Source organism: Vipera ursinii (assembly GCF_947247035.1).
Source record: "Vipera ursinii genome assembly, chromosome: 6".
NCBI lineage: Eukaryota > Metazoa > Chordata > Lepidosauria > Squamata > Viperidae > Vipera > Vipera ursinii.
The window spans coordinates 76,476,725-76,503,251 of record NC_139515.1 but is presented as its reverse complement, the minus strand read 5'-3'; the positions used below and the strand labels follow the sequence as shown (position 1 = coordinate 76,503,251).

Sequence of the window (26,527 nt, the reverse complement as noted above, 5' to 3'; positions counted from 1 at the left end):
TTAATTTATTTATTTTATTTATTTTAATTCCATTTATATCCCGCCCTTCTCCGAAGACTCAGGGCGGCTTACAAGCTTAGCAGTAGCCTTCATTCTATGTATATGCCTGCTTATTAGGGCTTTCACACACACCTCCAAGCGGCATTATTACAAAGTCAGCTTATTGTCCCCAACAATCTGGGTCCTCATGTAATCATGTAATGGAGCATATTTGATTTTACTCTAATAAATACTTCTATCATATGCTGTGCTGAAATAAATTTTCTCCATGCAAGGAATAAAAAAATGAATTTTCAAAACAAACTGAATCATAAACTAATGTTTTCTGGATTTGCATAAGATAAATTTATACAAAAACTTAAGAATTTAAAATTTAGGTTAATTAGTATGCTGTGCAAATTCAGCTTTCATCTCTTTCCTATTATAAACATGTTAACCCATGAGTTGTACAGTGATGGTTTATTAAATAGATCACCTTTCAGTAACAGAACATGGTAAACAATAAACATGATTTCACCTACCCCAATTCTTAAATTTTGCCAAGAACAGCCAAACCCCCAAAATTTTAGTACTAGTTCAAATCATGTAATTACAAGTTTTTGCTTCTTTATTACAAAATTACACCTGTGAATCATGCTTCAGCCTGAAAATTTAATGTGTCAGAATACCGTATTTTCCGGCATATAAGACGACTGGGCGTATAAGACAACCCCCCAACTTTTGAGATGATTTTCATGGGTTAAAAAGTCGTCTTATACGCCGGAAAATACGGTACATTTTTGATGAGGCTTCCCTGAAAACAGCAACCCAGTATGTGTCATAGTGATAACTGTGATGTACAGTGATTATTACACATATAATCCCTCTTTCGAAACATTGTTCATTAGAACCAATCACAGTTTAGTATGCAAATAAGCTAGATAGGTCAGGAAAAGGAACAACTAATTCATATCTTAAGGTAGCATGGAAGAGAAAACTGAATTAGACCAAAAGGTAAGTTGGAGTCATAGTTTTCACTAAAAGTAAGGAAAGGAGCTGGAATTGTAGGCAAAAAATGGCTGAAAATAAGAATGAGTCAATTAGATAAACCATAGTAAGATCATTTTCAGATGCTTTTTAGATCTGAGCAGCTTTTAGTCCCAACCTCCTTGCTGTTCTATACTCCCAATTTTCTTGATCATTACCTATGATGGCTGTAACTGATGAAAATTGCAGATACAATAATTTCATATTTTGATTGATGTTACAAAGGTGTTAAATTATGATTTACTAATTCGTAAGCAATATATGTTCATGTTCCTTAGGACAAGAAATATTAATTATTGTTACTGTCAGCTTTTTCAAAACTTTATCTTAGATAAGGGGAAAAAACATTTTGTTAAGAAAACCATTGTCTGATCTAATCCAACCTGCTAGCAGAATGTAAGATTCCTCAGGATCAATTATATCCTGAGATCTTCTGCTGATTTATACCACAACTGTAAAAATAAGATCTCAGAACAGTGTGCTACTCTTGGAACGCCAAAGCTTCTTCAAAAGTTGCCATTGTAATCTACAAATTGAGAGAAGATAAGTACTTGTACAGGTAATCCTCAATTTAGGACCGTTACATTCAGTGACTGTTTGAAGTTACAGTGATGCTGAATGAAGGGACTCATGACCAGTCCCCAAGGTTATGGGCATTGCAGTGTCCTCATGATCAAAATGTGGGCATTTGGCAGCCCACCCTCATCACTGTGAGGCACTTCAACTCCCCCTACCCACCTATTTTCCCCACTGTCGTGGTTCCAAACGATGAAACTCTTCAAAAGAACTTTGAGGCATTGTTTACCTTAAAGAAACTTTTATTCAAGTAGCATAATATTGGCACTTACATAATTGAAGCCAAAAACTGAATTCCCTTCCTCTGGGCATATAGTATTAAAGCACAATTCCCTCCTCCAATTTACAGTCATAAATCACATTCCCCAATTAGCTTGAAGCCCGGGCTTCCTCTTCAACTCTCCAGCCACCAATTCTATATCAGCTCTGATTTCAACAACCTTGATTCTCACGCTAGGTTCAGTGTTGTTATATCTAGCTGGACTCTCCTTCACATCGCCCCCCCCAGCATTCATCTAACTCTAAAAGCGAAAGGAAGAAAATGGCTACGTTTCCATCTGTTGTCAACGCAAAAACATCCAATGATAGCAGTGTTGACACCCACCTCTCTGCCCTTTTGCTCCCGTACATTCCATGGTTCCCGTCAAACCAGCTGACCTTCACCATCTTCTTGCTTCACTGCTGACCGAGCATGCTGGCCTGGCCTTTGAGAGGCCGTTGCTGGCTGGACAAGTCTTTTCTTCCTCAGGTGCACGGTGGCTTCTTTGTGAGACATGAGGAAAATGGCCTCACATGCCCAGCAATTGTCTCACCAACAGCTAAGGTGGGCCAGCCTTAGCAGTAGTGGGAGTAAAGACACGGGAAAGGTCAGCTGGGGTGGTGGTGTGCAAAGCAGTAGGGATGTCAAAGTGAGGGGGCAGTGAGTGGGGCTGGGATGATTGGGGCTTCCTGTAATGTCAGCTTCACACTGTACTCCTGGGGGTTCCCAGGGTAGCTGGACTGGCTACTGGCTTTGCTCTGTAAAGGGCTTTGCACTGGGCAGAGCTTTGTGCTATGCTGCAGCTCATGGGCTTGCTGGAGACCCAGAAGAGCAACATGCAAGAAGTCCCCCCCCCAAGCAACAATGTGGCAAGCAGGTCCACAGCCACAAGGTTCTGGGGCTGCTTGTCATCCCACAAGGCAGGATACAAGGCAAAGATGGAGGAGAGATATGGGGTGGGGGGTGGGGGTGGGAGTTGAAGTAGAGGCAGTCCCTTACCTTGAGGCTTGGGCCTGTGAGGAACCAAGTCTGAAATGACTTGGAATGGGGTGGGTACTTGCTTAATGACCCACGATTGTTAGTTAATGACGGCAATGGGGAGGAGCCCTGTTGGTAAGTGCTGCGGTCACATGACATCACACTTCACAACTGTTGTTTTTAGCGACAAATTCCGCCCCCAGTTGTAGACGTAAGTCAAAAGATTACCTATACACGAGAAGAGAGAAGCGTCACAAAGACCCCCCCAATCTGAAAAATGAAATGTGAATCTCACTTTGCATGTTGGTTGTTATAGTCACTCCTGTATTTATTAGGGGAATCTACTCTGCAAAGGTAAACATCGGAAGTGATTGTTTGAAATTACTGCCTGATCCAGGGAAGATGTGTGTCCTTTAGATTTTGGTAGCAATATTTTGTGTTCTCTCCTAGTCAGGATGCTTCAGTTTTGTGCTTTATTGCTCTTTCTGCCTCTTCAAGATGCTTTATCTCTAATTTTAGAGCCCAGCAGGCTGAATGGCTATATCAGGGGTAGGCAACCTTGGCTCTTTTATGACTTGTGAACTTCAACTCCCAGAATTCCTGAGCCAGCTATGCTGGCTCAGGAATTCTGGGAGTTGAAGTTCAAGAGTCATAAAAGAGCCAAGGTTGCCTACCCCTGGGCTATATCATCAAGGGCCCTGCAGCGTTTCACCAACCATATTGTGTTAACTCACTCTACCGCAAGAGTAGAGATCGCTTGACTGTGTATCTTCTTGACTATGTTTTCAAAATTGATACCTTGACTCAGCTTATTTTGATAATAAATAAATGCAGTCTCCTTTCCCCAGTATTACAAATAGCTTGTTCTGCGGCCCGATATCAGGGTGAATATGATTTGTATGAGCTCCTTCAAATGAAATCCTCCTGTAGAGAATAATGTTCCTTTGCTGAATGGCTTTGAACTCCATTACTAAGAAAGTTGAACTCTATAGTAACCACGTGAAGAAATGGGAATGAAATTGGTCTGACCCTGAAAGTACAAGAGCGTCTACCTATTCCTTGGACCATCAAAGAAATCCAGAATATTTTGAGATAATCCAAGGAGAGTTACCCCATGCCAATTTCATTTTTTTATATATTGATATGATCCATAGGCAGTAAATGCTTGAGGCAGTGTGTGCTGAATGGATTGATTTTATAGGAAGGAAGTATGCATCTGGAACTCCTACCAAGGATCAATTACATTTGTATAGCCTAATTTGAAGGCCTGGAATTATGGAAGTATTGATAAAAGCTTTCTTTTCCTGCTAGAGTTGACAAAAAAAGGGAGTTGAAAAATATGTGGAATAAAAACAGTAAATAAAAAAAATCCGTGTCGTTAAAAAATAGAATACTGGAAAAGAATCCTAATTTACTCTGTAAACCTTTGTTTTTCAACCTTGGCAATTTTAACAGAATTCTGAGAAAGTTCACACACTGCTGTAGACTTTTATTCTTCATCTATATAACATTTAAAATTGGCAGTGCTTTCGATAGGAAATTATTCTATGGGGTTTCTATAACTTTATAAACCCCATTCAATTAAATATTTATAATTCAATATGTGTGTCGGTCACAGATATACACTTACAAGTACCCTTGTATATACATGCAAGCATGTATATGCTAAATCCCATTACTTTCAGCGGTTTATTATACCACACACACACAGAGTGAAGCCCGCTGAATTGAGAAGGATTTTCATCTGAGCAATCAGATGCAAAATGGTGCTTCAAAGCACTTTATTCACTAAGACGTTCAAAGGGCTTAACTTTGGATAAATTCTTACAATTAAAATGTGTTAACTTCTTTTGAGCACCTGTTTTGCAAGTAACATACAATATTTATTGTAAAATGAATATTTATATAACTTTAAAATTAACAAAGTAATTTCCTGATTAAGTTGTAAATTTGCTACTAGCATTTCCATTTTCCACAGAAATATCATTAGTTTTCAATAATATTATCAGTTGTTCCCATTCGGTATTCACTATTTTGTTCTTTATATATACCGTATGTTCCCAAGAGCTGACACCAAGCTAATGACACATAATCAATTTACTATAGTTCTTTGCATGAAGGAGCAAAGGTTTATTCACGAGACTGGCCCTTACTAGCTTCTAAAAACAGCAAAGTACTAATTTATATTGTGCTGCACTTTGGTACCAATTAGTCCATGTTTATGGCACAAAAAGTGACCTCTTCTGGATGACCAGAAGAACTTTGGGACTGAATATCTAAATTGCTGTAACTTACAACCATTTATTTAACCACTACTCAAAGTTACAATGGCCACTGTTCTTGAGTTAAGACCATCATAGCATTCACAAAGGTATGTGCCCCAAATTCGGGCACTTGGCAACTGGCATGTGTTTATGATAGGTGCAGCATCCTTGATCATGTGACTGCCATTGGCAGTCTTCCCAGCCAGCAAAGTCAATTGTGGGGGTGGGGGGGAAGGAAGCTGGATTCACTTAAAGACTGCATAATTCACTTAACTATACTGATGTACTTGACTATGGCAAAAAAGGTGCAACTCTAAAAAAAAACACCTCCTGGGTTAACAATGGAAATTCAGGTCCCAATTGTGGTTATAAATCAAGGGTCACCTGTACATAATAATCTGCCTGAATTAATGCAGGATTAACAGAAACTGGAAAACACCAAATCCATATTGAGCACTCTTAAGAATTATGATCCTAAGAAGTATTTGGACTTGCTGACACTTATTAACCAGCAATATTCCTGCAAGAGAGTGCAGATCCAAATGAATCTGATACTTGGCACTTGTTCTTCAACACAATTCTCAACCTGAGCTATTCAAGAGAATTTCTGATGGCCGCTTTTTGGGGTCCAAACCAATACGTGGATGCTTGCAATTTTCCTTTTCTCGTTCCAGGCATTTATTGGTTAACTCAATTTACAGGGCTGCCCCCAAGTTACAGATGGGACTCGAGGCACCTAAAACTAGATTAAAACTGACAAAAAAAATCTCCTCAAAACAACACAAAAAATACAAGCCATTTGAGTTTAATCTCAATCAATTCCATTTATATATTCTAGTCTAGAGCAAACTTTTTCAACCTTTTGAGCCCAGAGGAACCCTTAAAACATTTTTTTCAGGTCTTGGGGAACCCCTGAACATTCCAGCTCAAATATAAGACAGAAGTTACAAAATTATTGCATTTCATGTGTTCTCCTGTGCATACGTGTTAACACTTAAGCTAAAAATAAAAGAATAAAATTTTCCCCTGCCTCCTTCCTCCATCCTTACCTGCTTTGTGGATTGATTCTGCTTCTGCCCAGGCCAGGCAAGCCATTCCAAGGCAGAGCCCCCTGGGCTGCTGCATCTGCAGAAAGACAGGTGTGCAGCTGTTGCTGTTAGTGCTCAGCCCAGACCGCCTGTGCCCACCCTGAGATGGATCCCCCTCCATCCCCACCCCTTGCAGAAAGGTGGGCAGCAACTCAGCAAGGATAGTTCCAGTATGAAGGCCCTGGCAGCATCTCACACACTCATCTGGGCTATCTAACCATCTGCTGCTCCTCCACCCTGTTCTTTTGCACTGTGGCTTTCTTAGCACCCCTTCAGAAGCAGCTAGACACAGGGGTTAAAGACAGGACTCGAGGACTTGTTTCAAGCAGCAAGGCAGGAGTGAGCAGAGACAAAAAATGGAAAGGCAGAAAAACAGCAATTACTTGCAGATAAGCACTTAGCTGAGCAAAGGTGAATTCCAAGCCGGGCTGTGCAAGGTCAAGCCGAAGATTTATAATGCCAAGTCAAGAGAGAAGCAAAGTATTAACACGCCAGGGTCATAGATAATTGAATCCCAGGCAAGAATCACAGAATGCAAAGGCTCGAGTTGCTTACTTACTTACTCAAGGGAAAACTTTCTGAGAGGCTTAAATGCCTCCCTGCCTGACATGCACAGCTGTTGCCAATCTTCCCTTATGTTTGCTGCCTAGTTCAATATCTTGCTATTTGCTTGTGAGTTGCACACTACAGCAGAATGCAGAGATCCCAGGAGGAATTGCCAGGAAATTGGGGGGGGGGGCAATTGAGTGACTGAAGCAGCCAGCTCCTGAGATTGACTCTGAGTGTATGATATCCTCACTTACACCCGACTCCTTGGCTCTTGCTTTGCTCACCTCCCTGCTTGCACAAGTGTGTGAAATCCAAACTCCTGCCTCTGGTGAACCAACCCAGTGTTGGGAGATTGGAGGGTTTTTATTCAGTCTCTTCATTTTTAAAAGAAATATAGTTGGGTCGGTCAAATATAGTCGACTTATGAGCACAGTTGAACCCAAAATTTCTGTTGCTAAGTGAGACATTTCTTAAATGAGTTCTCCCCATTTTATCACCGTTCTTGCTACACTTTTTTTTGCTACAAAGACTCTAGAAAGTTCAGACAAAAGCAACAAAGATGATCAGGGGACTGGAGGCTAAAACATATAAGGGACGGTTGCTGGAATTGGGTATGTGTAGTTTAACGAAGAGAAGGGTGAGGGGTGACATGATAGCAGTGTTCCAATATCTCAGGGGCTGCCACAAAGAAGAGGGAGTCAAGCTATTCTCCAACGCGCCCGAAGGCAGGACAAGAAGCAATGGATAGAAACTAACCAAAGAGAGAAGCAACCTAGAACTAAGGAAAAAATTCTTGACAGAACAATTAACCAGTGGAACAACCTGCCTCCAGAAGCTGCGAATGCTCTAACACTGGAAGTTTTTAAGAAGAGACTGGACAGCCATTTGTCTATAATAGCATAGGGTTTCCTGACTGAGCAGGGGGTTGGACTAGAAGATCTCCATGGTCCCTTCCAACTTTATTGTTATTGATCATCGTACAGTCAGCCAGATGTTCAGACTGGATTTGGCATTTTTGTCTACCTATAGGAGTCCTTACCAAGGACCTGGGATAGGCAGATGTGGATGTTTGATGGTATTACAGATATCGTCGCGGGGTGGAAGCAGTTCCTAGTAAAGCCGCCTTTTGCAATTGACTAATGGCGTAATTGTCAATGCCAATGGTGTTCAAGTGGTGCTCCAGTTGTTTTGGGATTGCACCCAAGGTGCCTATTACTATTGGTATTATTATTATTATTATTATTATTATATTATTATTATTATTAAACTTATACATAAAACATGAAACTCAGTCTACTGAACACTCAAATTGATTGGCACTAATGGTTGACATGGGTTGCTGCCAGCATCCTAGGTATCAACCAGGTATCTCCTTAAAATGTAAGATGTTCCAAGTAGCACGGTTTTTTGTAGCTTTGCTGGAGTTACTGCAGGAAGCTGCAATTTCTTGATGTATTTTGCAAAGTTTTTGGACATAGTTCCCAGTGCCCCAATGACAATGGGTATCACTGTTACACATTTCATCCATAATTGCACAGTTTCGATGGCCAGGTCGTGGTATTTTGTAATTTTTTCCAGTTCTTTTTCTTCGACTCTGGCATCTCCTGGTACAGCGATATCAATCAACTGTATGCTTCAGTTCTCTATGACTGCGATATCTGGCGTGTTGTGTTCCAAATGGCGATCTGTATTCGGAAGTCCCACAAGATCTTCACCCTCTCATTCTCGACAACTTTTTCCACCCTATGTTATATTATTATTATTATTATTATTATTATTATTATTATTATTATTATTATTATTATTATTATTATTATTATTATTCTCTGCAGTTAATATCATTGCTAATATCAGTGTTAATATTAAATGAATCTGGCTTCCCCATTGACTTTGCTTGTCAGAAGAGCACAAAAGGTGATCACATGACCCTAGGCATTGTAACCGTCATAAATATGAACCAGTTGTCAAGCACCTGAATTTGCATCTGAATTTTGATCACATAGTCAAGGGGATGCTGAAGCACTCATATGTGTGAAAAATGGTCATAAGTCACTTTTTTCAGTGCTGTTGTAACTTCAATCACTAAATGAACTGTTGTTAAATCAAGGACAACCTGTTAACTATGATCTTCCAGAGAACTCTTAATGACCTCAGTTGAGAAGCCCAGTTTTAAATTCAGTTCCACATAGTTTAAATGAACTTATTCTTAGGTACATATGCCTGACAAAGCCCCCATTTCTTTTCACTACCATTACGGAAGAGGCACAACCAGGATAATAACTAGGAATAGGGTTGCCTGAGTTTGGATTCCTGCACCAAACAGAAGTCTGGATTCAAGAACCAATGAGTTCTTCTAGTTCTATAATTCTTTGTGGTAATTTTTTATGAAATGCCTTGTAAATCTAGGGTAACTTTCTTAAATAAATAAAAGGTTCCCAGTGGGACAATGTGAAACAATATTGCAGATACTTTTTAAATAAGTCATTGCTTCAGATATCAACACTACCCAGATAAATTTGATAATAAAGAAAAGTGAGCTATTTTTTATAATCAGTGTTATTTTACTGAAAATACACATTTTATTGAAAACTTTATCTTCTAGTTAATGTATCTTCTAGTCTTCTGAAATCTTCAGCAAATATAGGACACATCCCAACAACAAACGCCACTTTTTCTCCTGCCCAAATAACTGATTCATATTTTAAATTTTAATCGGGAGGGGAGGGGAGAAAAAAAAATCATATTACTGTATGCTTCCTGGCTTTCTGCTTACTGTAATACCTAGATCCTAACCCTTCCTTTAATCTGAACCATGATTAGATTTCTGCAACTTAGTACTGTAATTTATATTGCCGCCAGCATTAAAAACAAACGACCCCAAACGCCTCTACGTAAATAACTTAATTATACTCTGAACTCTTCCGGAAGAGCTTTGCATTCTGGGAGATGTAGTTTGGGGGTTATCCAATCAGGAACGCATAGAGTTGAAGGACGTTAGAACTACAAGCTCCAAAATGCATCAGAAAAATAATTTAAAAGACTAATTTGTAGGCGCCTGCGCTTTCAGATGAATTGGGCATAAACCCATGAAAGCCCTTTGGACTCGAGGCTGTCGAAGATTTTGCTAAGTTTCCTGTCGATAAAAACCGTCGCTTTCTTTCGGGGGGTGTCACTGAAAAATGGAATAGTGTCCCTTTTGTGCGCTGGTTGTTGAATTATGCAGAACTGTAGGAGGCAGGGAATAAAGAGAACTTGGGGAAAAAAGTTGGTCTAGTCCAGGGGTAGGCAACCTCGGCTCTTTTATGACTCATGGACTTCAACTCCCAGAATTCCTGAGTCAGCTATTCTGGGAGTTGAAGTCCATGAGTCATAAAAGAGCCGAGGTTGCCTACCCCTGGTCTAGTCCATGGGGGACTTCAAACTTGGCTCTTCTATGACTTGTGGACTTCAACTCCCAGAATTCCTCAGCCAGGCACGCTGGCTGAGGAATTCTGGGAGTTGAAGTCCACAAGTCATAAAAGGGCCACGTTTGAAGACCCTTGGTCTATGTCTCTCAACCTTTATTTTTGGTGGGGGAAAACATGTTTCAGCACCGATCAGGAAAAAAGATGCATTATTTTATTGCGCAAAAAACCCCAAAAACCTCTTCTATGAGTTGTGGACTTCAACTCCCAGAATTCCTCAGCCAGGCACGCTGGCTGAGGAATTCTGGGAGTTGAAGTCCACAAGTCATAAAAGGGCCAAGTTTGAAGACCCTTGGTCTACGTCTCTCAACCTTTATTTTTGGTGGGGGAAAACACGTTTCAACACCGATCAGGAAAAAAAATGCATTATTTTATTGCGCAAAAAACCCCAAAAACCTCTTCTATGACTTGTGGACTTCAACTCCCAGAATTCCTCAGCCAGGCACGCTGGCTGAGGAATTCTGGGAGTTGAAGTCAACAAGTCATAAAAGGGCCAAATTTGAAGACCCTTGGTCTACGTCTCTCAACCTTTATTTTTGGTGGGGGGAAACACGTTTCAACACCGATCAGGAAAAAAAAATGCATTATTTTATTGCGCAAAAAGACCCCAAAAACCATTTATCTCCCTCTTCCTCCAGAGAATATTTGCGGGTGGCCCTTAGTTGTGAAAGATGCCGCACTTCGCTCCGCGGTCCTTTTTTTTTTCCCTCTGCCAACCCTTTGCACCCTTCCTCGGGCCGACCCGCAGCTGCTCCTTCTAATCCAGCATTTCTCAAAACTTGGCAGCTTTCAAGTGGACTTCAACTCCCAGAAATCCCCAGCGAGCAGGGCAGCGGTTCGCCCATCTTAAAAGTTACCCAAGTTTGACAGGCCCTGTTTCTTATTCAGCTGGGCGAAGCCGGCGATTCGGACGCAGCCTTGTATCGTGGGCTCCTTTGGATCAGGAGTCTTCAAACTTGGCCCTTTTATGACTTGTGGACTTCAACTCCCAGAATTCCTCAGCCAGCATGCCTGGCTGAGGAATTCTGGGAGTTGAAGTCCACAAGTCATAAAAGGGCCAAGTTTGAAGACCCCCTGCTTTGGATTGATCACGAGTGAGTTTCTTGGGTTGGATCGATCTCGTTCCCCAGGAAAGGAGTCACTGACTTTGGGGTGTTCAGGGGAGCCCTCGCTCACCTCCCCCTCCCTCCTCCCCGCGAGCAGAGGAACCTGGGAACTGTAGTTCCTCGCTCCTCCCAGCGCCGCCGGCTCCCCGCGCTCCATGTGATCCGGCCGAGATTGGCTGCCCGCAGGTTCTCCCCCTCCCCGCGGGCAGCGGCCAGCAGGCGGGCGACGCTCGCCTGGGCAGGAAGCGAGGCGGGCGGGCGGGCGGATGGCTTGGCGCTGCTGGCGCCCTGTGAGCGAAGCCGCGCTGGAAAGGGCGCTGCGAGCCGGCGCGGGGCAGAGCAGGGCCGGGGCTGGCCGCTTCTCCAGCCTTAGCCGAGGCTTTGCAACCGCAGCCTCCGGGCTCCATCAGGTGAGCGGAGCCTCCCCGGTCGTCCTCCCGAGCGAGTTTTTCTTGGCCGGTGACCTTTCCAAGGAGACCCAGCCGGGCCAAAAAAGGAGCCAAGCTCTTTCGCCTTGGCCCGCCGGGCTTCAGAGTCGCCGCCGGGCAAACGCCCTCGCCTCCAGCCGCTTCTCTTTCGAGCACGGTTCGGTAGGCAGGAAGGGGATCCCTCTGAAGCCCGGGCGTTTGTAAGCGCGGCTCTCGGTCTGGTGACCTCCAAGTGCGTGCGAGCACAGTTCGCCATTGCGCTCACCCAGCCAGCGGGGCCTCCCCTTGGCACGCGTCCTTTCACCGGGTAGAATGAAGCGGTTCCACTTCCAAGTAGTCCTCGACTTGCAACAGTTCGCTTAGTGACCAAAGTTACAGCAAATCGCTGGGGGGAAAAACGGACCTACGACCCTTTTCCACGCTTAACGCCAGCATCCCCCGTGGTCACCGGGATTCGGATGCCCTTGGCAACTGACTCATATTTATGACGGCTTTGCGTCGTCCTGGGAGCATGTGAACCCCTGTTGCAGCCTTTTGACAAGCAAAGTCAATGGGGAAGCCAGATTCACCTAACAACCCTGTTACTAATTTAACAAGTGCCTCGATTCACTTAACAACCGTGGCGAGAAGAGTCATAAAATGGGGCAAAACGCACCTAACTACTGTCTCACTTAGCGACAGAGAGTTTGGGCTCAATTGTGGTCGCAAGTCGAGGACTACCTGTCTTAACTGGATTGGCTTAAAATTCACTTTTGTGGCAAGATGGGTGGAAAGGAATGGTTAACTCTGGGTAACTGGGTTTCTTATTTAGTCTGCGTTGTTACAGGTGCATCCACCTGATCTCAGAAGTGGCCTGAGCAGTTGAAGTTGGTTCTGGGGCCCAGATTCCTTGTCCTGCTGTGACTGTGATTCTCAACTGTAGTTGTATGAAGGTTACTGGGGATGGAAGATCATCTTGTAAAACGCTGTCAGATGTATTCCCCAGATCTGTATTTCAAGAGTCAGCAGCCCCATGTTCCTTGACCTTCCTGTGGCCCTCGGGTCCTCTGCTCACCCACCGTACTTGGTGACCTGGTTGTGGGGAATAGGAAGCTGTTCTTCCCTGTTGACAGGAGCTGAGGAGCACTAATCTGAGGAAATATTGCTAGGAAGAGAAATGAAAACTTTTTATTTTTATTCTCATGTCCACACTCCCTTCCGGAATTACTATACAGATTTCTGCAGTTACTATATAGATATCTCCAAGTGACTTTCGTACAAAGTCTCTTACCTATTGATATAATAGTTTGAGGTCCCCAACCATGTTGTGAACATGAACGTTTCAATGATGGGCCCGGTTTCTGGAATAATTTGCTGGAGCTTAGCAGAGACTGGACAGCCATTTGCCTGAAATGGTATAGGGTTTCCTGCCTGAGCAGGGGGTTGGACTAGATGACCTCCAAGGTCCCTTCCAACTTCTTCTTCTTCTTCTTCTTCTTCTTCTTCTTATTATTATTATTATTATTATTATTATTATTATTATTATTATTAATCTCATTCCTGACTTTTTTTAAAAAAATCAAGTACAGCCCACTTCTTTGGAGATCTTGTGAAATGAATTGTTTCTTGAGAAGCCACTGTTAATAATCAGGGATGCTTTTTACATCAGCTTTTTATTGACTGCATGAGTTTTTAGTGTTAACTTTTAAGCAGCATTCTTTATTACTACGTCGAACATACGATAGAGAATGGTTGAAATCTATTAATTAAATTATTGGAAATGTTTAACTTGCCTTTGTTTATCTTTTCTTGGTAACGTAGTCTTGTTAAAGCTATTAATACAACTCAGTCTAGCTGTTGTCCTTAAAATTAAACATGGCACATAATCCAATCCCTTTGAATCTTTGCCACTACAGCTGACATCTCCTTCATTTGGATTCCTCTTTGATATTGATGGAGTGCTTTTACGGGGCCGGTTAGTCATTCCTGCTGCGAAGAAGGCATTCCAGAAACTAACCAATGTGAAGGGCCACTTCCGTGTGCCAGTTGCATTTGTAACCAATGCAGGGAATTGTTCTCGGGATAGCAAGGCTGAGGAACTGACGGAAGCCCTTGGATTTAAGGTATCAAGATTACCTATGTTATTAATTCAATGGCTGACTACAAGAGTAGAATTCTGAACCATTAAGAAGATCATTGTGTGGGATCTTTGTAAGGAAAAAGAATCCTATAGTGTCTTATTGTAAACTTAGAGCAAGAGCAAACAACTCATTGCATCAACTTATTTTGGACTGCCAAGTTTTCTATTCCCTTATAATTGGCCATTGGTATCTGAAGTTGATAGGACTTGATCCCAAACTGATCGGCTCAACTGACAGAATCTCTAGAATTGGTTTAGTTAGTACAGCTAATATTGCATATATTAGTTTATCTAGTGCAGGGGTGTCAAACTCAATTTCATTGAGGGCCACATCAGCATTGCAGTTGCCCTCAGGGGGCCGGGTGGGTATGGCCAGGGTGGGTGTGGCCTACTGGGTGGGAGTGGCTAGAGTGTGTAAGGCCTACTGGGTGGGCATGGCCAGCTCTACATCGTTTGCATCAAGGGTGCCTATGGGGGCCTGGGCAGGAGTGGGACAGATCTGAGGGTCTCTGGCAGAAGGAGGGTCTCTGGGCCAGGGCCAAGGCAGTGGGGGCTATTCCCTCACTATTTCCAGGATGGCTTCGTGGGCCACATGAAACCACTTCGCGGGCCGAATCCGGCCCCCGGGCCTTGTGTTTGACATGTCTGATCTAGTGGTTAAGGTACCAGGCTAGAAACCGGAGATTGTGAGTTTTAATCCTGCTTTAGGATGAAAGCTGGTGGGGTGACCTTGGGCCCTTTATTTTCTCTCTCAGCCCCAAACACCCACAAGGTTGCTATTATGGGGAAAATAGGAGGAGTAAGGTAGGTTGGATACGTTTGCCACCTTGAGTTATTTGTAAAAGTAATAAAGATGGGATACAAATAAAATGTATGTTGGATGATCCATTTGTTGGATATTATTCCTGTTTATTATTTATTTTATTTATTTGTATCCCTACTTTATTTTTTTTAGAAATAACTCAAAATGTTGAAGATATCTAAAACTCTTTCCTCTTCTTATTTTCCCCGTAACAGCAACCCTGTGAGGTGGGTTGGGCTGAGAGAAAGTGGCCTAAAGTCATCTAGATGGCTTTCATGCCTAAGGTGGGACTTGAACTCACGGTCTTCTGGCTTCTAGCCTGGTGCCTTAGGCACTAAATCAAACTGACTCTTTCTTATTTCCAAGCTGATGCATTAATAGTGTAGTAGTCCTTCAGTGAAAACGTTGGATCTAGGTGACTTTCAGGAAGCTGACTTTTTCAATCTGCTTTAGAATGGGATGGAAATAACCTAGGCATTCACCAGGCAAATTATCTATGATGGCAGTCTTTTAAACAGCCGCGTAAAATGTTGGTTAGCTATCGTGTCCTTTCTATTTTTTCCAGGTATCTTCCGAATGGGTAATTCTTTCTTATAGCCCACTGCGACTTTTCCATCAGCTCCATGACAAGTGTGTGCTTGTGTGTGGACAAGGCCCAGTGGAACAGAATGCCAGGGAGTATCCTTTTTGTGTTTCCAAAAATTTTTGGGTCCTTTTCCTCCCGTTTCCTTAGCTGCATGTTGAGAAACACTGTTATATAACAGGCACAACTGCATGTATTTGTTCTTTTTCTACCCTGTTTTCCCTTGGAAAGTTCAGGATAGCAGACATGGAGATTTCCCATTATTGTTTTCCACACAAAAACAAGTAGGTGGAAGGAGGTACAGTGAGAGACCCAAATCACACAATTAACTTCATGGAGGAATGGCAACTTAAACCTAGATCTCACTAGTTCTGGGCCAACATCCCTGTGCTACTTTGGAATGTTGGATGTAGTGAGGAGATGGGGTTTGAAGTCCCCTGTCACTCAATAAGTGATCCCAAGCAAAATGTGGCTTCATCTGTTTTATGGATGTGAGGAAGAAATAAGTTAACACTGTGATGCTGTGAGGAACATATTTTTGCATAAATTGATTGACTGATTACATGCCGTCAAATCATTGTCAGATTTTAGTGACAATATAGATTTTCTCCATCATGATCTGTCCTTGGCTGGTCTTTCAGATCTTGCAGTTTTTTCACTGTACCTTTGGCGAGCCATTTTGCTTTTGGTCATCTTCACTTTCCTTTCTACTTTCCCAGTATTAGAGTCTTTTTTTAGAAAACTGGGTCTTATCTAAGGCGGATTATTATATCTGCTCAAACTGTCCGTAACAATGCAAAATTTCTAACCAAATTAGTGATTGTTGATGGTAATTAATTAATCTATGCATCACTTCTTTGTACGTGAGTGAATCATTATTGAAATGCATGTCAATCCCAAAACAATCCTGGAAAAAATGGTCATATATTTCTCCTTCAAAATGGGGTGTTAGATTTCAAAATTGAAAAATTGTACACATTTTGTATTAATCGAAAAGGTCTGTGGGTTAAAATTTATGATAAATGGCAACCCAGCAAGAATAGTCATATGAGGTAAACAAAGCTGGGTTGTGGGACTTTGGTTACCCTTTAATGCATCTTACATGAACTCTTGGGGAAAGAATTTCAGTAGCAATGGGTTCAAAGATACTGAATTAAAACCTCCAAACAGGTCTCATAAGATATGGGGAAACAAGGGTGAGAAAGCTTTCGTAAGCTTCTTGGAGTGCCAGTTAATTGTGAAGATTGCGAAACTAGGCTTGTGCAAAGTGTTCTTTTCCAGAGATTAAACATTATGGGAAATTCTGGACCTTCATCTTCTCTAGATCAGAGTTTCCTTGCTTTTTTTGTTGTCCTCCAACAGTTTTAGTTAGTCTTCTGGAAGAGGAAGTAGTTTGTGGAATTTCAGATGTTTAACCGAAATTCAAGTTCAAATTCAATCCCAATTTTTTTCCTAGATCATTTCATCATGAGACCTCTTCTTCTTGTGCTCCATTTTCATTCATTCACTCATTTTTTTTCTATAGCCACACATCTCAACCAAGTGATTCTGGGGGGCTTACAATTCTAACATTATATAACAATTAAAATACATTAAACGGTAAACTTCCACACAATAAATAAATACAAACTGCAGCCATGATGATTAATCAACTAACAGTAAAGCCAAATAACAAGGCCCTTAACACATTCTGAGTACTAGGCCTGGGTAAATAGCCAAGTTTTTAAAGCCTTGCCGAAAGCCGATAGGGTTGGGGCCATTCTTATCTCTGAGGGGAGGATGTTCTATAGAGCAGGGGCTACAGCAGATAAGGCTCATCTTCTGGTTCCCTCTAGTTGACACTTTGGCTGACAGGATCTGCAGCATGCCCAGTCTGTTGGCTAAGGTTGGATGGGTAGAGGCTCTTGAAAAAAGATGGTCTCTTGGATAAACCAGTCCCAAGCTCTCTGGGGCTGCTTTTATTCTTGTTTTTCCAGCAAGAGAATGATGGGCTTTAAAAAAGGTTGCAGATACTACTCTATTGTATGGATTTCCTGTTAGTAGATTCTGTTACAGGTAGTCCTTGATATACGATCACAGTTTGGACCAGAATTTTGGTTGCTAGTGATGCAGTTCTTAAGTAAATCATCATGTGATCAGACCTGATTTTACAACCGTTTTTATCACTGTTATGTAAAGCCACACCGTTGTTAAGCAAATTTGGCTTCCCCAAGTGACTTGGCTTGTCAGAAGTCAGTTGGGAAGGTCACAGATTGCAATCACATGACCGCAAGAGGCTGCAACCATCTAGATGTGAGTTGGTTGCCAATCGTAAGATTGCATGTGTGGTGGATTTGGTTGTAACTTTAAGGATGTGTTGAAAGTCACTTTGCCCCAGGTGGGTCTTAACTTCAAGATGTTGTTAAACAAGTGGTTGTAAGTCAAGGACAATATATATTTCTGATCATTTTTCTTTGGGAAAAAAAATGCTATTCCTTGACCATCCGAAATAGTTTGGGATTTCAGCATATTCTCACCATTGAAGACATTAGGAAAGCATTTCCTTTGTTGGATATGGTTGATCAGAAGCGGCGACCTAAAGAACTGGCAAGTATTAACTGGGCATAGAAAAGTGTGATATAGGGGGGAAAATATAGATTATGTCCCTATAACATTTACAACATAATAATATGTGTAAGAAAGTTTCAAATTCCTTATTGCCACATGGACAAATGCATTCTGCTCTGAGGATTTTATTGTACCTAACTTGAAGTAGTGCTGATGGAAGAACATTATCTGGCTTTAAAAATGCTATTCTCAACTTAGACAAAGTTAGGTTTTGCAGTTAACATGCACCCCTATTTGTCCATATTCTGTCAAGTTGGGAAAGCCTGTTGACTTAATTCTGAAATTAATGAATTGGTTGGATCACAGCCTATAGATATTATAAATTATGGAGAGAGCCCATCATTGGCATCCTTCAGTCTCGAGAGACTATGGTATCGTGCTCTGGAAAGGGGTCCTAAAGCAGCATCTGCTGTGGCTAAAAAGGCCAATTTGAGAGTGGCAGTCCCTTCCACACTGAGGGCAGGTACAGTCTGTCCCCTGTCCAGCCCCCAGATCTCGCTGGTTGTGGGACTGCCTCTTTGCCTCAGCCTGCCGTGCAAGTGTCTCTTCGAATTGGAGAAGGCCATGCTTTGTCTTTAGCCTCCAAGCTGAGCGATCAGAGGTCAAGGATTCCCAGCTGTTAATATCCATTCCCAAGGCCTTTAGATCCCTCTTGCAGATATCCTTATATCGCAACTCTGGTCTCCCTCTGGGGCGCTTTCCCTGCACTAGTTCTCCATACAGGAGATATTTCGGAATCCGACCATCAGCCATTCTCACGACATGCCCAAGCCACTATTGAAACTTTGCTGCATAACTTGGCTTCATGTGGGCTCCCCATATGAACATACAAAGATCCAGGTCTATAGAGCCTGCGTCCTGAGCACACTCTTGTACTGCAGTGAGTCTTGGACCCTTTACGCTGTCTCCGACGTATTCTTGGCATCACCTGGCATGACAAAGTTCCAAATAACGCAGTCCTGGAATGTGCTGGAATTTCTAGCATGTGTACACTATTTGTTTCAATAGTGTACACATGCTAGAAATTCCAGCACATTCCAGGACTGCGTTATTTGGAACTTTGTCATGCCAGGTGATGCCAAGAATACGTCGGAGACAGCGTAAAGGGTCCAAGACTCACTGCAGTACAAGAGTGTGCTCAGGACGCAGGCTCTATAGACCTGGATCTTTGTATGTTCATATGGGGAGCCCACATGAAGCCAAGTTATGCCACTCCTTCATAGCTATGACATAAGAAAAGCCCGTAAGGAGATCAGGGGCAGGGTTCTGGAACAATGAAGTCTCATCAGCTCATTTGAAGCTAAGTCTTCTGCTATCTTCCCTTTGTCATTTCTCTTAGAAAGGAAGTATTTTGTTCAGAAAAAGAAACTCGGGGGGGGGGGAATGGAATTTCTGGGAGGGAAATAAGATCCAACTGGACCTCTCCTGCTTTATGGACTTAACAGAATTTGTTTCTAAATTTGATTATTTTCTCTGGCAATACCTTGGCTCATTTGCTTAAAATTTGTTTCTTTTTTTTTATAGCCTCCTCCAACCGTTGACTTTCCCACCATAGAAGGTAACTGTTTTTGGGCACTTTTGCAGTTTTAAGGATACAGTTAGCTCTTCTTAGCTCAGACTTAATTTATGGTCTTGATCAAGCTGCACTAAATAAAAATAGCAGTAGAAAAAAAAGTTGTGGACAATCCAATGATATTGTAAAATTTTTAAAAAGTGTGCCATGCAGAATCCCTTGTTGAAAAAGTTGCTTGGCTTTCTCCAACTTTAGGAATAATTCTGTTGGGGGAGCCAGTAAGATGGGAAACCTGTCTTCAGTTGATTATTGATGTGCTCCTGAGCAATGGGAATCCAGGAGTAGAGTTAGCTTCTGTACCATATCCACATCTGCCTATCATTGCTTGCAACATGGACCTCTTGTGGATGGCAGAAGCCAAGATGCCAAGGTGAGCGAAATGACTTGCAGAGATGTCTCAATTACATTTTTTTAATCGTTTTCTCCCACCCATCCAAATATCACTAGCATTCTTGATAAATCTCTTGTAGAATATGCCTTTCCCAGTTAGCTTGCATGAGCTGGAAGCTGACTATTATCTGTTAGACAAGTTGTAATTTGGCATTATTTTAGGAAGGGAGTTTTTTGTCTCTCTCTATATATAATATATCTCAGTCAAACAGATCTGCTAGTGCCATCTATGGTGGCATTCCTGCAAGTAGTGGAGCCACTGAAATGTTGTGTCTCCACATCACATTTTGACCAACATTAGCAATCTTACATGACTAATAGTGTTGAAGATTGTTGAGGGAGCCAGAGAAACCAACATGATAGTATTCCCTAGGCCAGGGCTTTTCAACCAGTGGTACGGGTACCACCTGTGGTACATCGGCACCTGGCAGGTGGTACGCGACCATCCTAGAAAAGTAGTGGGGTAGGGGAATGAGCTGAACCGGTGGCAGCACCACACAAGCCTGAGCGAGAGATGGCTGGAGCTGCAGGGCTGTCAGGGCTCAGTGGAAGCGCCAGGATCAACGCTTCTTCGGGGCTGTCAGGGCTCAGTGGAAGCGCCAGAATCAGCGACAGGCTCCAGCTGGAGTTCGGCGCTGATTCTGGCGCTTCTGCTAAGCCCAGAAGAAGCGCCGATCAGCTGAAATGTTGCGGCATCTCCAGGGTCTTGTGATTTACATTCAGGTGCTTGGCAAGTGATTCATATTTATGATAGTCACAGTGTCCCAGGGTCATGTGAAGTGACCAAAACCTGATGCAACCACCCAGCAGACGGGGGGAATGAAAACCAAACACCCCCCACACCACCCCTGCTGCCAATCCTCAACAGAAATGCTCACAACAATGAAAACCTTGGACAGGAGGAAGAGCACCGCCAGGTGGGCAGGCAGGTGTCTTGCTCGGCTGTGGCTTGGGGGGGCACTTTTTTCAGTGCCATTGTAACTTCGGTCACTAAGCGAACTGTTGTTTAGTCGAGGACTACCTGTACTACATCACTTTTTTCCTTTTTTTTGTCATCAAGTTTTTGACACCTTGCTAGGCGACTGGTGGTACTCGGATGTTACCATATCCTAAAAGTGGTACAGTGGGTGAAAAGGTTGAAAAGTCCTGCCCTAGGCCTCTCCTCTCAGTAACCCATCAAAGTAGATAAGGCTGCATGTATTATATCCAGTCCTGAAACGTGACTGATGGCCATCAACTCTCCAGTATCTCACTCAAGAAAATATTTCCAATGATGTAGTTATTCAGAACTTTAAGAGTTGAGGGAAAATGTCTTCAGGATGTGAGTCCTACTTGTAAAATCATCATCAGAGAAGGACACTTTCATATTTCTGTGGAATTCCTTGATTCATGCAGGATATCACAAAAATCTATTCTTTTTCTCCTGCTGTTCAATGTTTATATAAACCTACAGGTAACAGTCCTCCAGTGACTTGGAATTTGATGTTTCCAATTGCCAGATGACACCCAGTTTTGTGTCTGCTTTCCAGCTAAATTAGGAAACACTATTCAGATGATTGGTATTTTCGGAAGTTTATAATGGCTGGGTGATTTCACTATATTGAAGCTGAATCCATATAAGATGGACATAGCTTAGTTCTCCATTCTGGGAGGTAGAAAGATAGCAGGCACTCGATAGGTTAGCGTTCTTTTCTCTACCAGAATTGGGTTCCTTGGAGGGGGAGGGGGTTCTCTTTCATTCCAATTAGTCACTAAAAGTGCAGGTGGTCTTGGCGGTAAGAAGGGTTGATGCCCAGCTTCAGTTGACATGCCAGCTAATATTCTACCTGCACCAAGATAGCCTAGATCAGGGGTAGGCAATCTTGGCTCTTTTATGACTCGTGGACTTCAACTCCCAGAATTCCTGAGCCAGCTGGCTCAGGAATTCTGGGAGTTGAAGTCCACGAGTCATAAAAGAGCCAAGGTTGCCTACCCTGGCCTAGATTCTTGTGATAGTTGATCTTTTAGTTTCTCTTATTTGTTCGCTGCAATTTGTAGGCTTGCTTGAAGTCAATTCAGGAGCTACAACTAGTACAGGATGCTGCTGCCTAATTGGGGCTATATAATTGTGGGCCTGAAAGTACTACAGTGTTAGCACCTGTGAACTAGCAGGCCCAACCTAAGGGATTGATGTTTGTTTATAAAGTCATTATAGTTTAGGATTCTAATATTTAAAATATCACTTTCATTTATATCATTCAACTTGTGCAGTCAGAATGCTGGGTGGGCCTTTCTTATGGACTCACTAATAATGGCTCACAGTGCGGTAGCCAGGAGTAGGGATTTTTGAGTCATATCCCCATTATGATGCTTTTATGTCCAGGCATTTCTGAGTTAGCCAATTGTTGGAAAATTTCTCCTTTCTCTGGAGAAATCCGGTTATTTTTTCTATCTAGTAGGGGGGAGTTCTGAGAGAAGATTTTTGTTGTAGTCTAATGGTAACAGAGCAAATCACCAACAAGGGAACAGCAGCAAATATTGAATTTTGCAAGAGCAAATATCAGTAATGGGTGAACATCCCAATGTATGTCACTTAGCAAGTAAAAACAAAAACACCCCGGTGCTTGCTAACAGCATCTAAGCCAGGAGTCTTCAAACTTTTATGACTCAGGCACGCTAGCTGAGGAATTCTGGGAGTTGAAGTCCACAACTCATAAAAGGGCCAAGTTTGAAGACAACAACCCCCCCCCATCTAAGCAGTCCTAGGCAGTGTGATGGAAGTAATTTACTGTGGCCTGTTTTAGCTCTCTTCTTCCCAGTTTAGCCAATAGGTCTGGGATTCTTAGGTGATTCTCCATGGAAGTACTAATTAGGTCTTATCCTGCGTCCACTCCACTTGCTGAGGCCAGTGCTTAGACATTGAAATTTGGTATATTTAATCCAGGATACATATAAGGCAAACTGTTGTACTCCGATCAGTCAGCGTATATGTTGACTTCCTTTCTCCCTGTCCCACTGTCTTTTCTATTGGCAAGGTTCGGCCATGGCACCTTTCTTGTCTGTTTGGAGAACATCTACAAGAAAATGACAGGCAAAGAACTGAAGTACGAGGCCCTGTTGGGCAAGCCCAGCACTGTTACTTACCGCTATGCTGAACATGTGCTCAAGCAGCAGATGGAGAGCTGTGGATGGTCATCCCCTCTTCACCAGCTCTATGCTATTGGGTAAGCAGCCCTCCTGTCTTAGCTTGGAAAGAGGAAGATTTTGCCCTAGTGCAAAAAACAGTGAGGAGCGTTGTGTTGTTCATTGTTGGTTTGGGCTGAGCAAATTATATGCATCCAACCATGGTGCATAAGCCATGGTTTGTGGCTAAGCACAATGCACAACCAGGCAGTGTGGAAACCTAATCTCTGTTCCTGCTGATCTTGGAGTCTCTATTTATAAGCAGTAAAGTTCATGGTTAGAGTATGGATAATTGTCTCAGGTGGAGGCAAGTGTAATAATGAATTGTAAATGTGCTATTTGGACCCACTTGTGCTACTTGGAATTGAGGAGTTTTGGTCACAACGCAACTGTAGGATAGATAATATGTTCAAGAAGAATGATTTAATGGTTGGCAAAAATCATATATTAACTACTATTTCTTCTGCCCCCACCCTACTGTGTTCTTACATCTTAACCCTACTTATAGGGACAATCCAATGGCTGATATTTATGGTGCCAACCTCTACCACCGCTACCTCCAGACTCAGGCTGAGGTAAATGTAACTGCTATGGCAGCAGAGAGTGAGAAACATCTGGAGGCACAGAGAGACTGCAGTATCTCAATCAGCTCTGCAAAAAGCTGCCATTCTATACTAGTTTGCACCGGGGTCTACAATCCCCATGGAGACATCCCTAGTGACCCTGAGAACATCCTGAAGACTCTGTCCCATGGCCATCGTGATTTCCATTTTGATCCATCCTTGGTGAAAGCTTCTTACGTTGTTCATGATGTGAATGATGCTGTGGAACTTGTATTTCAAAAAGAGAGTTGGAAACAAGAATGAACAATCTATTGCCAGCAGCATCTGAAGTAGAGATGCAAGAAAACTTGATATTTTTCTTGTTTTAACTCACGCCAAAGGCAAAGAAAATTCTCCAATTTTATTTGGGGGGTAGGGATTATACTAAACAATTTTTTCAAATCCTGGATTTGTCAACCATGTAGTTTAAAATTAATCTCCTTTGCTAATGTTGACTTGGCCACAGAGTGTAAGGACTTTGTAATTGAAGGGATCATTTGGTGATCTCACAGGATACACATCTGTGGGATTTTAAAACTCTTCTTTTTGCCTGAAATACAATCATCCATTGAATAATCCGTTTGTGGCTTTGTTTCATCCATTTTTGTTGTGATGGGGCATCCTGTCTAAATACTGTAATCCAGGGTCAAGAGTGCTACTACAGGTAGCCCTTAGATTACAACAGATTGAGACTGGAATTCCATTGCTACACATGTTTCCAGTTGCTGTTGCAAAGTGAGGGCCACGTGGGTTGTTAAGTGACGACTCCACATGACTGCGACTTCTGACTTCCTGCCAGCTTTCCCATTGATTTTTCTTGTGGAGGGCCCTCGGGGAAGGTTATAAATCGCAATCACATGACCGCATGACACTGTTGGTCAGAACTCTGAGGACCTGTCATATATCCCCCTTGTTTAGTGCCACTGCAAATTTGAACAGTTGCTGACCAGCGGTCATAACCTGATAACTGCTTGTACACTTTTTGGGTTTTTCTTTTTTCCTCACAAATTTATGACTGACATATTAAAGGTGCATCATAAGTTCATTTATAATAAATGGGCTACTTGGAAGCTATGGAACCTCTTGTCACAATAGGAATGCTGCTTTATGCCATATAAATTAGAGCAGGGGTCCTCAACTTTGGCGACTTTAAGACTTGTGGACTTCAGCTCCCAGAATTCCTCAGCCAGCTTTGCTGGCTGAGGAATTCTGGGAGTTGAAGTCCACAAGTCTTAAAGTTGCCAAGGTTGAAGACCCCTGAATTAGAGGATCATGATTGGTAGGTACCATAGTAACTAATTCAGATTTTCTTCATGACTACCTCATTTTACTAGTCCTTAAATATTTATCTCTACTTGCCATAAGCGGCGTAGGCCCTCCAAATTGCACTTTTGAAGGTCTTACATGTATCCTCTTAACAACCATAGTTCTAAACGAGGTAAGATCTATCATTTCATACGAAAAGTAAGATACAAAAATGTATAAGTGCATCTATTTAAAAAATAAAAAAATTTATTTAAATATTTAAGGAAATTTATCCAGGATCATCTTTTTAAGAGCAGTTTACCTTTTTAAAGAGTATTTTCTATAGACAGATTTTTCTGCATATATAATGTTTAATATAAAACTAATAAAATTGTTTGTATTTGTACAAAGTAATACACACAAACACAAAATTAAGCAAGGCGTATAAGACCTCAGGAGGTTTTTTGAATAATGAATGCAAAAGAACCTACCTTCATTATTTTTACAAATAACTCAAGGTGGAGAACATATCCAACACACATTATAATAGTTAAGAGGATAATAATACTGTACTTATATGAGCATGCTGCTGTTAGCGGAAGATTTGGATATTTTCACAGCTTGTTTTTGCCATCCTTTCTCCATATAATGTTGATCAGAAATTGATCATTAGTTTACAAAATATTCAGATTTGTGCATGTACTTTATTTGCAATAGAAGGAATAAGAAAATAAGAAAAATTACACTGCAGTATTCAAGATGGCTACACCAAGTTCCTTTTTTCCTACTGTCTCTGTGACAAAGGAAGTTTGGTGTGCTCTTTTAGAACAGACTTCCTGCCTGCTCCTGGACTCCATCATTGCGTCTTCATCCTCCATTTCCAACCATTCAGGTGTACTGATGTCACTGATTGACTGCCCATCAATCTGATGTACTTCACTGACAAATCCTGTCATTCACAAGTCTTTACGCCAAAGCAAGTGGGGGATGGAAAGATCATAAGGACTTCTTTTAAAGAAAATTGAAATTATGGGGGCTAGAGAAAAATACCTTAAGAAGCAGATGCTCTAACCCAATATTAAGTGCTAACCTACAATTTATGGCAGGGGTCCCCAACCCCCGGTCTGTGGACCAGTACCAGGCCGTGGCATGCCAGCAACCAGTCCGCACAAAGAAGGAAAGCCCCATCCACAAGATGCAGACAGCACACAAAACCACGCATCCTCCGGTCTGTGGAAAAACCACTCCACGGAATCGGTCCCTGGTGCCCAAAAGATTGGGGACCTCTGATTTATGGTGTTAATTGTCCCCCAGATAGACCTTCCCTTTCTGGACTTGTATGTGTATAAAGTGTGGAGCACCCATTTTAATCAGGGCTGTGTGTTTACCTCAACCTTTCCCTCCAAGCCTCTTGTTTCTTGTTAGAAATCTAGATCTAGTCATGTACATACCTAGGTTACTTACAAGGAAGGGTATCCCGATAGTCCTTGAATTACAACCATTCAGTGACCATTTGAAATTACAACAGCACTGTAAAAAGTGACAAATCTCACATTTATGACTGATGCAGCATCCCCACAGTCACATGACGGATTTTGAAACCAGCATATATTTAAAACAGTTGCAGCATCCTAGGGTCACGTGATCACCATTTGCAACCTTCCCAGCTGCTTCCAACAAGCGAAGTCAATGGGGGAAGCTGAATT

General features: G+C 42.2%; 1 protein-coding gene and 1 long non-coding RNA gene across 4 annotated transcripts; one reads left to right on the top strand and one right to left on the bottom strand.

Annotated features, from left to right (window-relative positions):
* Positions 1 to 5: 5 nt before the first annotated feature.
* LOC310642241 lies at positions 6 to 6,561 on the bottom strand. 3 transcript variants are annotated; one of them, XR_014492862.1, is made up of 4 exons: positions 6,153 to 6,561; positions 2,861 to 3,067; positions 2,207 to 2,435; positions 6 to 2,123 (listed from the first exon to the last, which is right to left on the bottom strand). It is a non-coding gene; the product is annotated as an uncharacterized lncRNA (long non-coding RNA). The 3 variants fall into 3 exon arrangements; XR_014492861.1 differs by having other exon boundaries at positions 6 to 2,435; XR_014492863.1 differs by lacking the exon at positions 2,207 to 2,435.
* Positions 6,562 to 11,496: 4,935 nt separating this feature from the next.
* On the top strand, positions 11,497 to 24,619 carry HDHD5 (haloacid dehalogenase like hydrolase domain containing 5). Its single transcript, XM_083366818.1, has 8 exons — positions 11,497 to 11,720; positions 13,634 to 13,840; positions 15,225 to 15,337; positions 17,735 to 17,828; positions 19,374 to 19,407; positions 19,618 to 19,792; positions 22,827 to 23,015; positions 23,483 to 24,619. The coding sequence occupies exons 1-8, from the start codon at positions 11,577 to 11,579 to the stop codon at positions 23,838 to 23,840; spliced, it is 1,314 nt and encodes a 437-aa protein (XP_083222944.1). The 5' UTR covers positions 11,497 to 11,576; the 3' UTR covers positions 23,841 to 24,619.
* Positions 24,620 to 26,527: the final 1,908 nt, after the last annotated feature.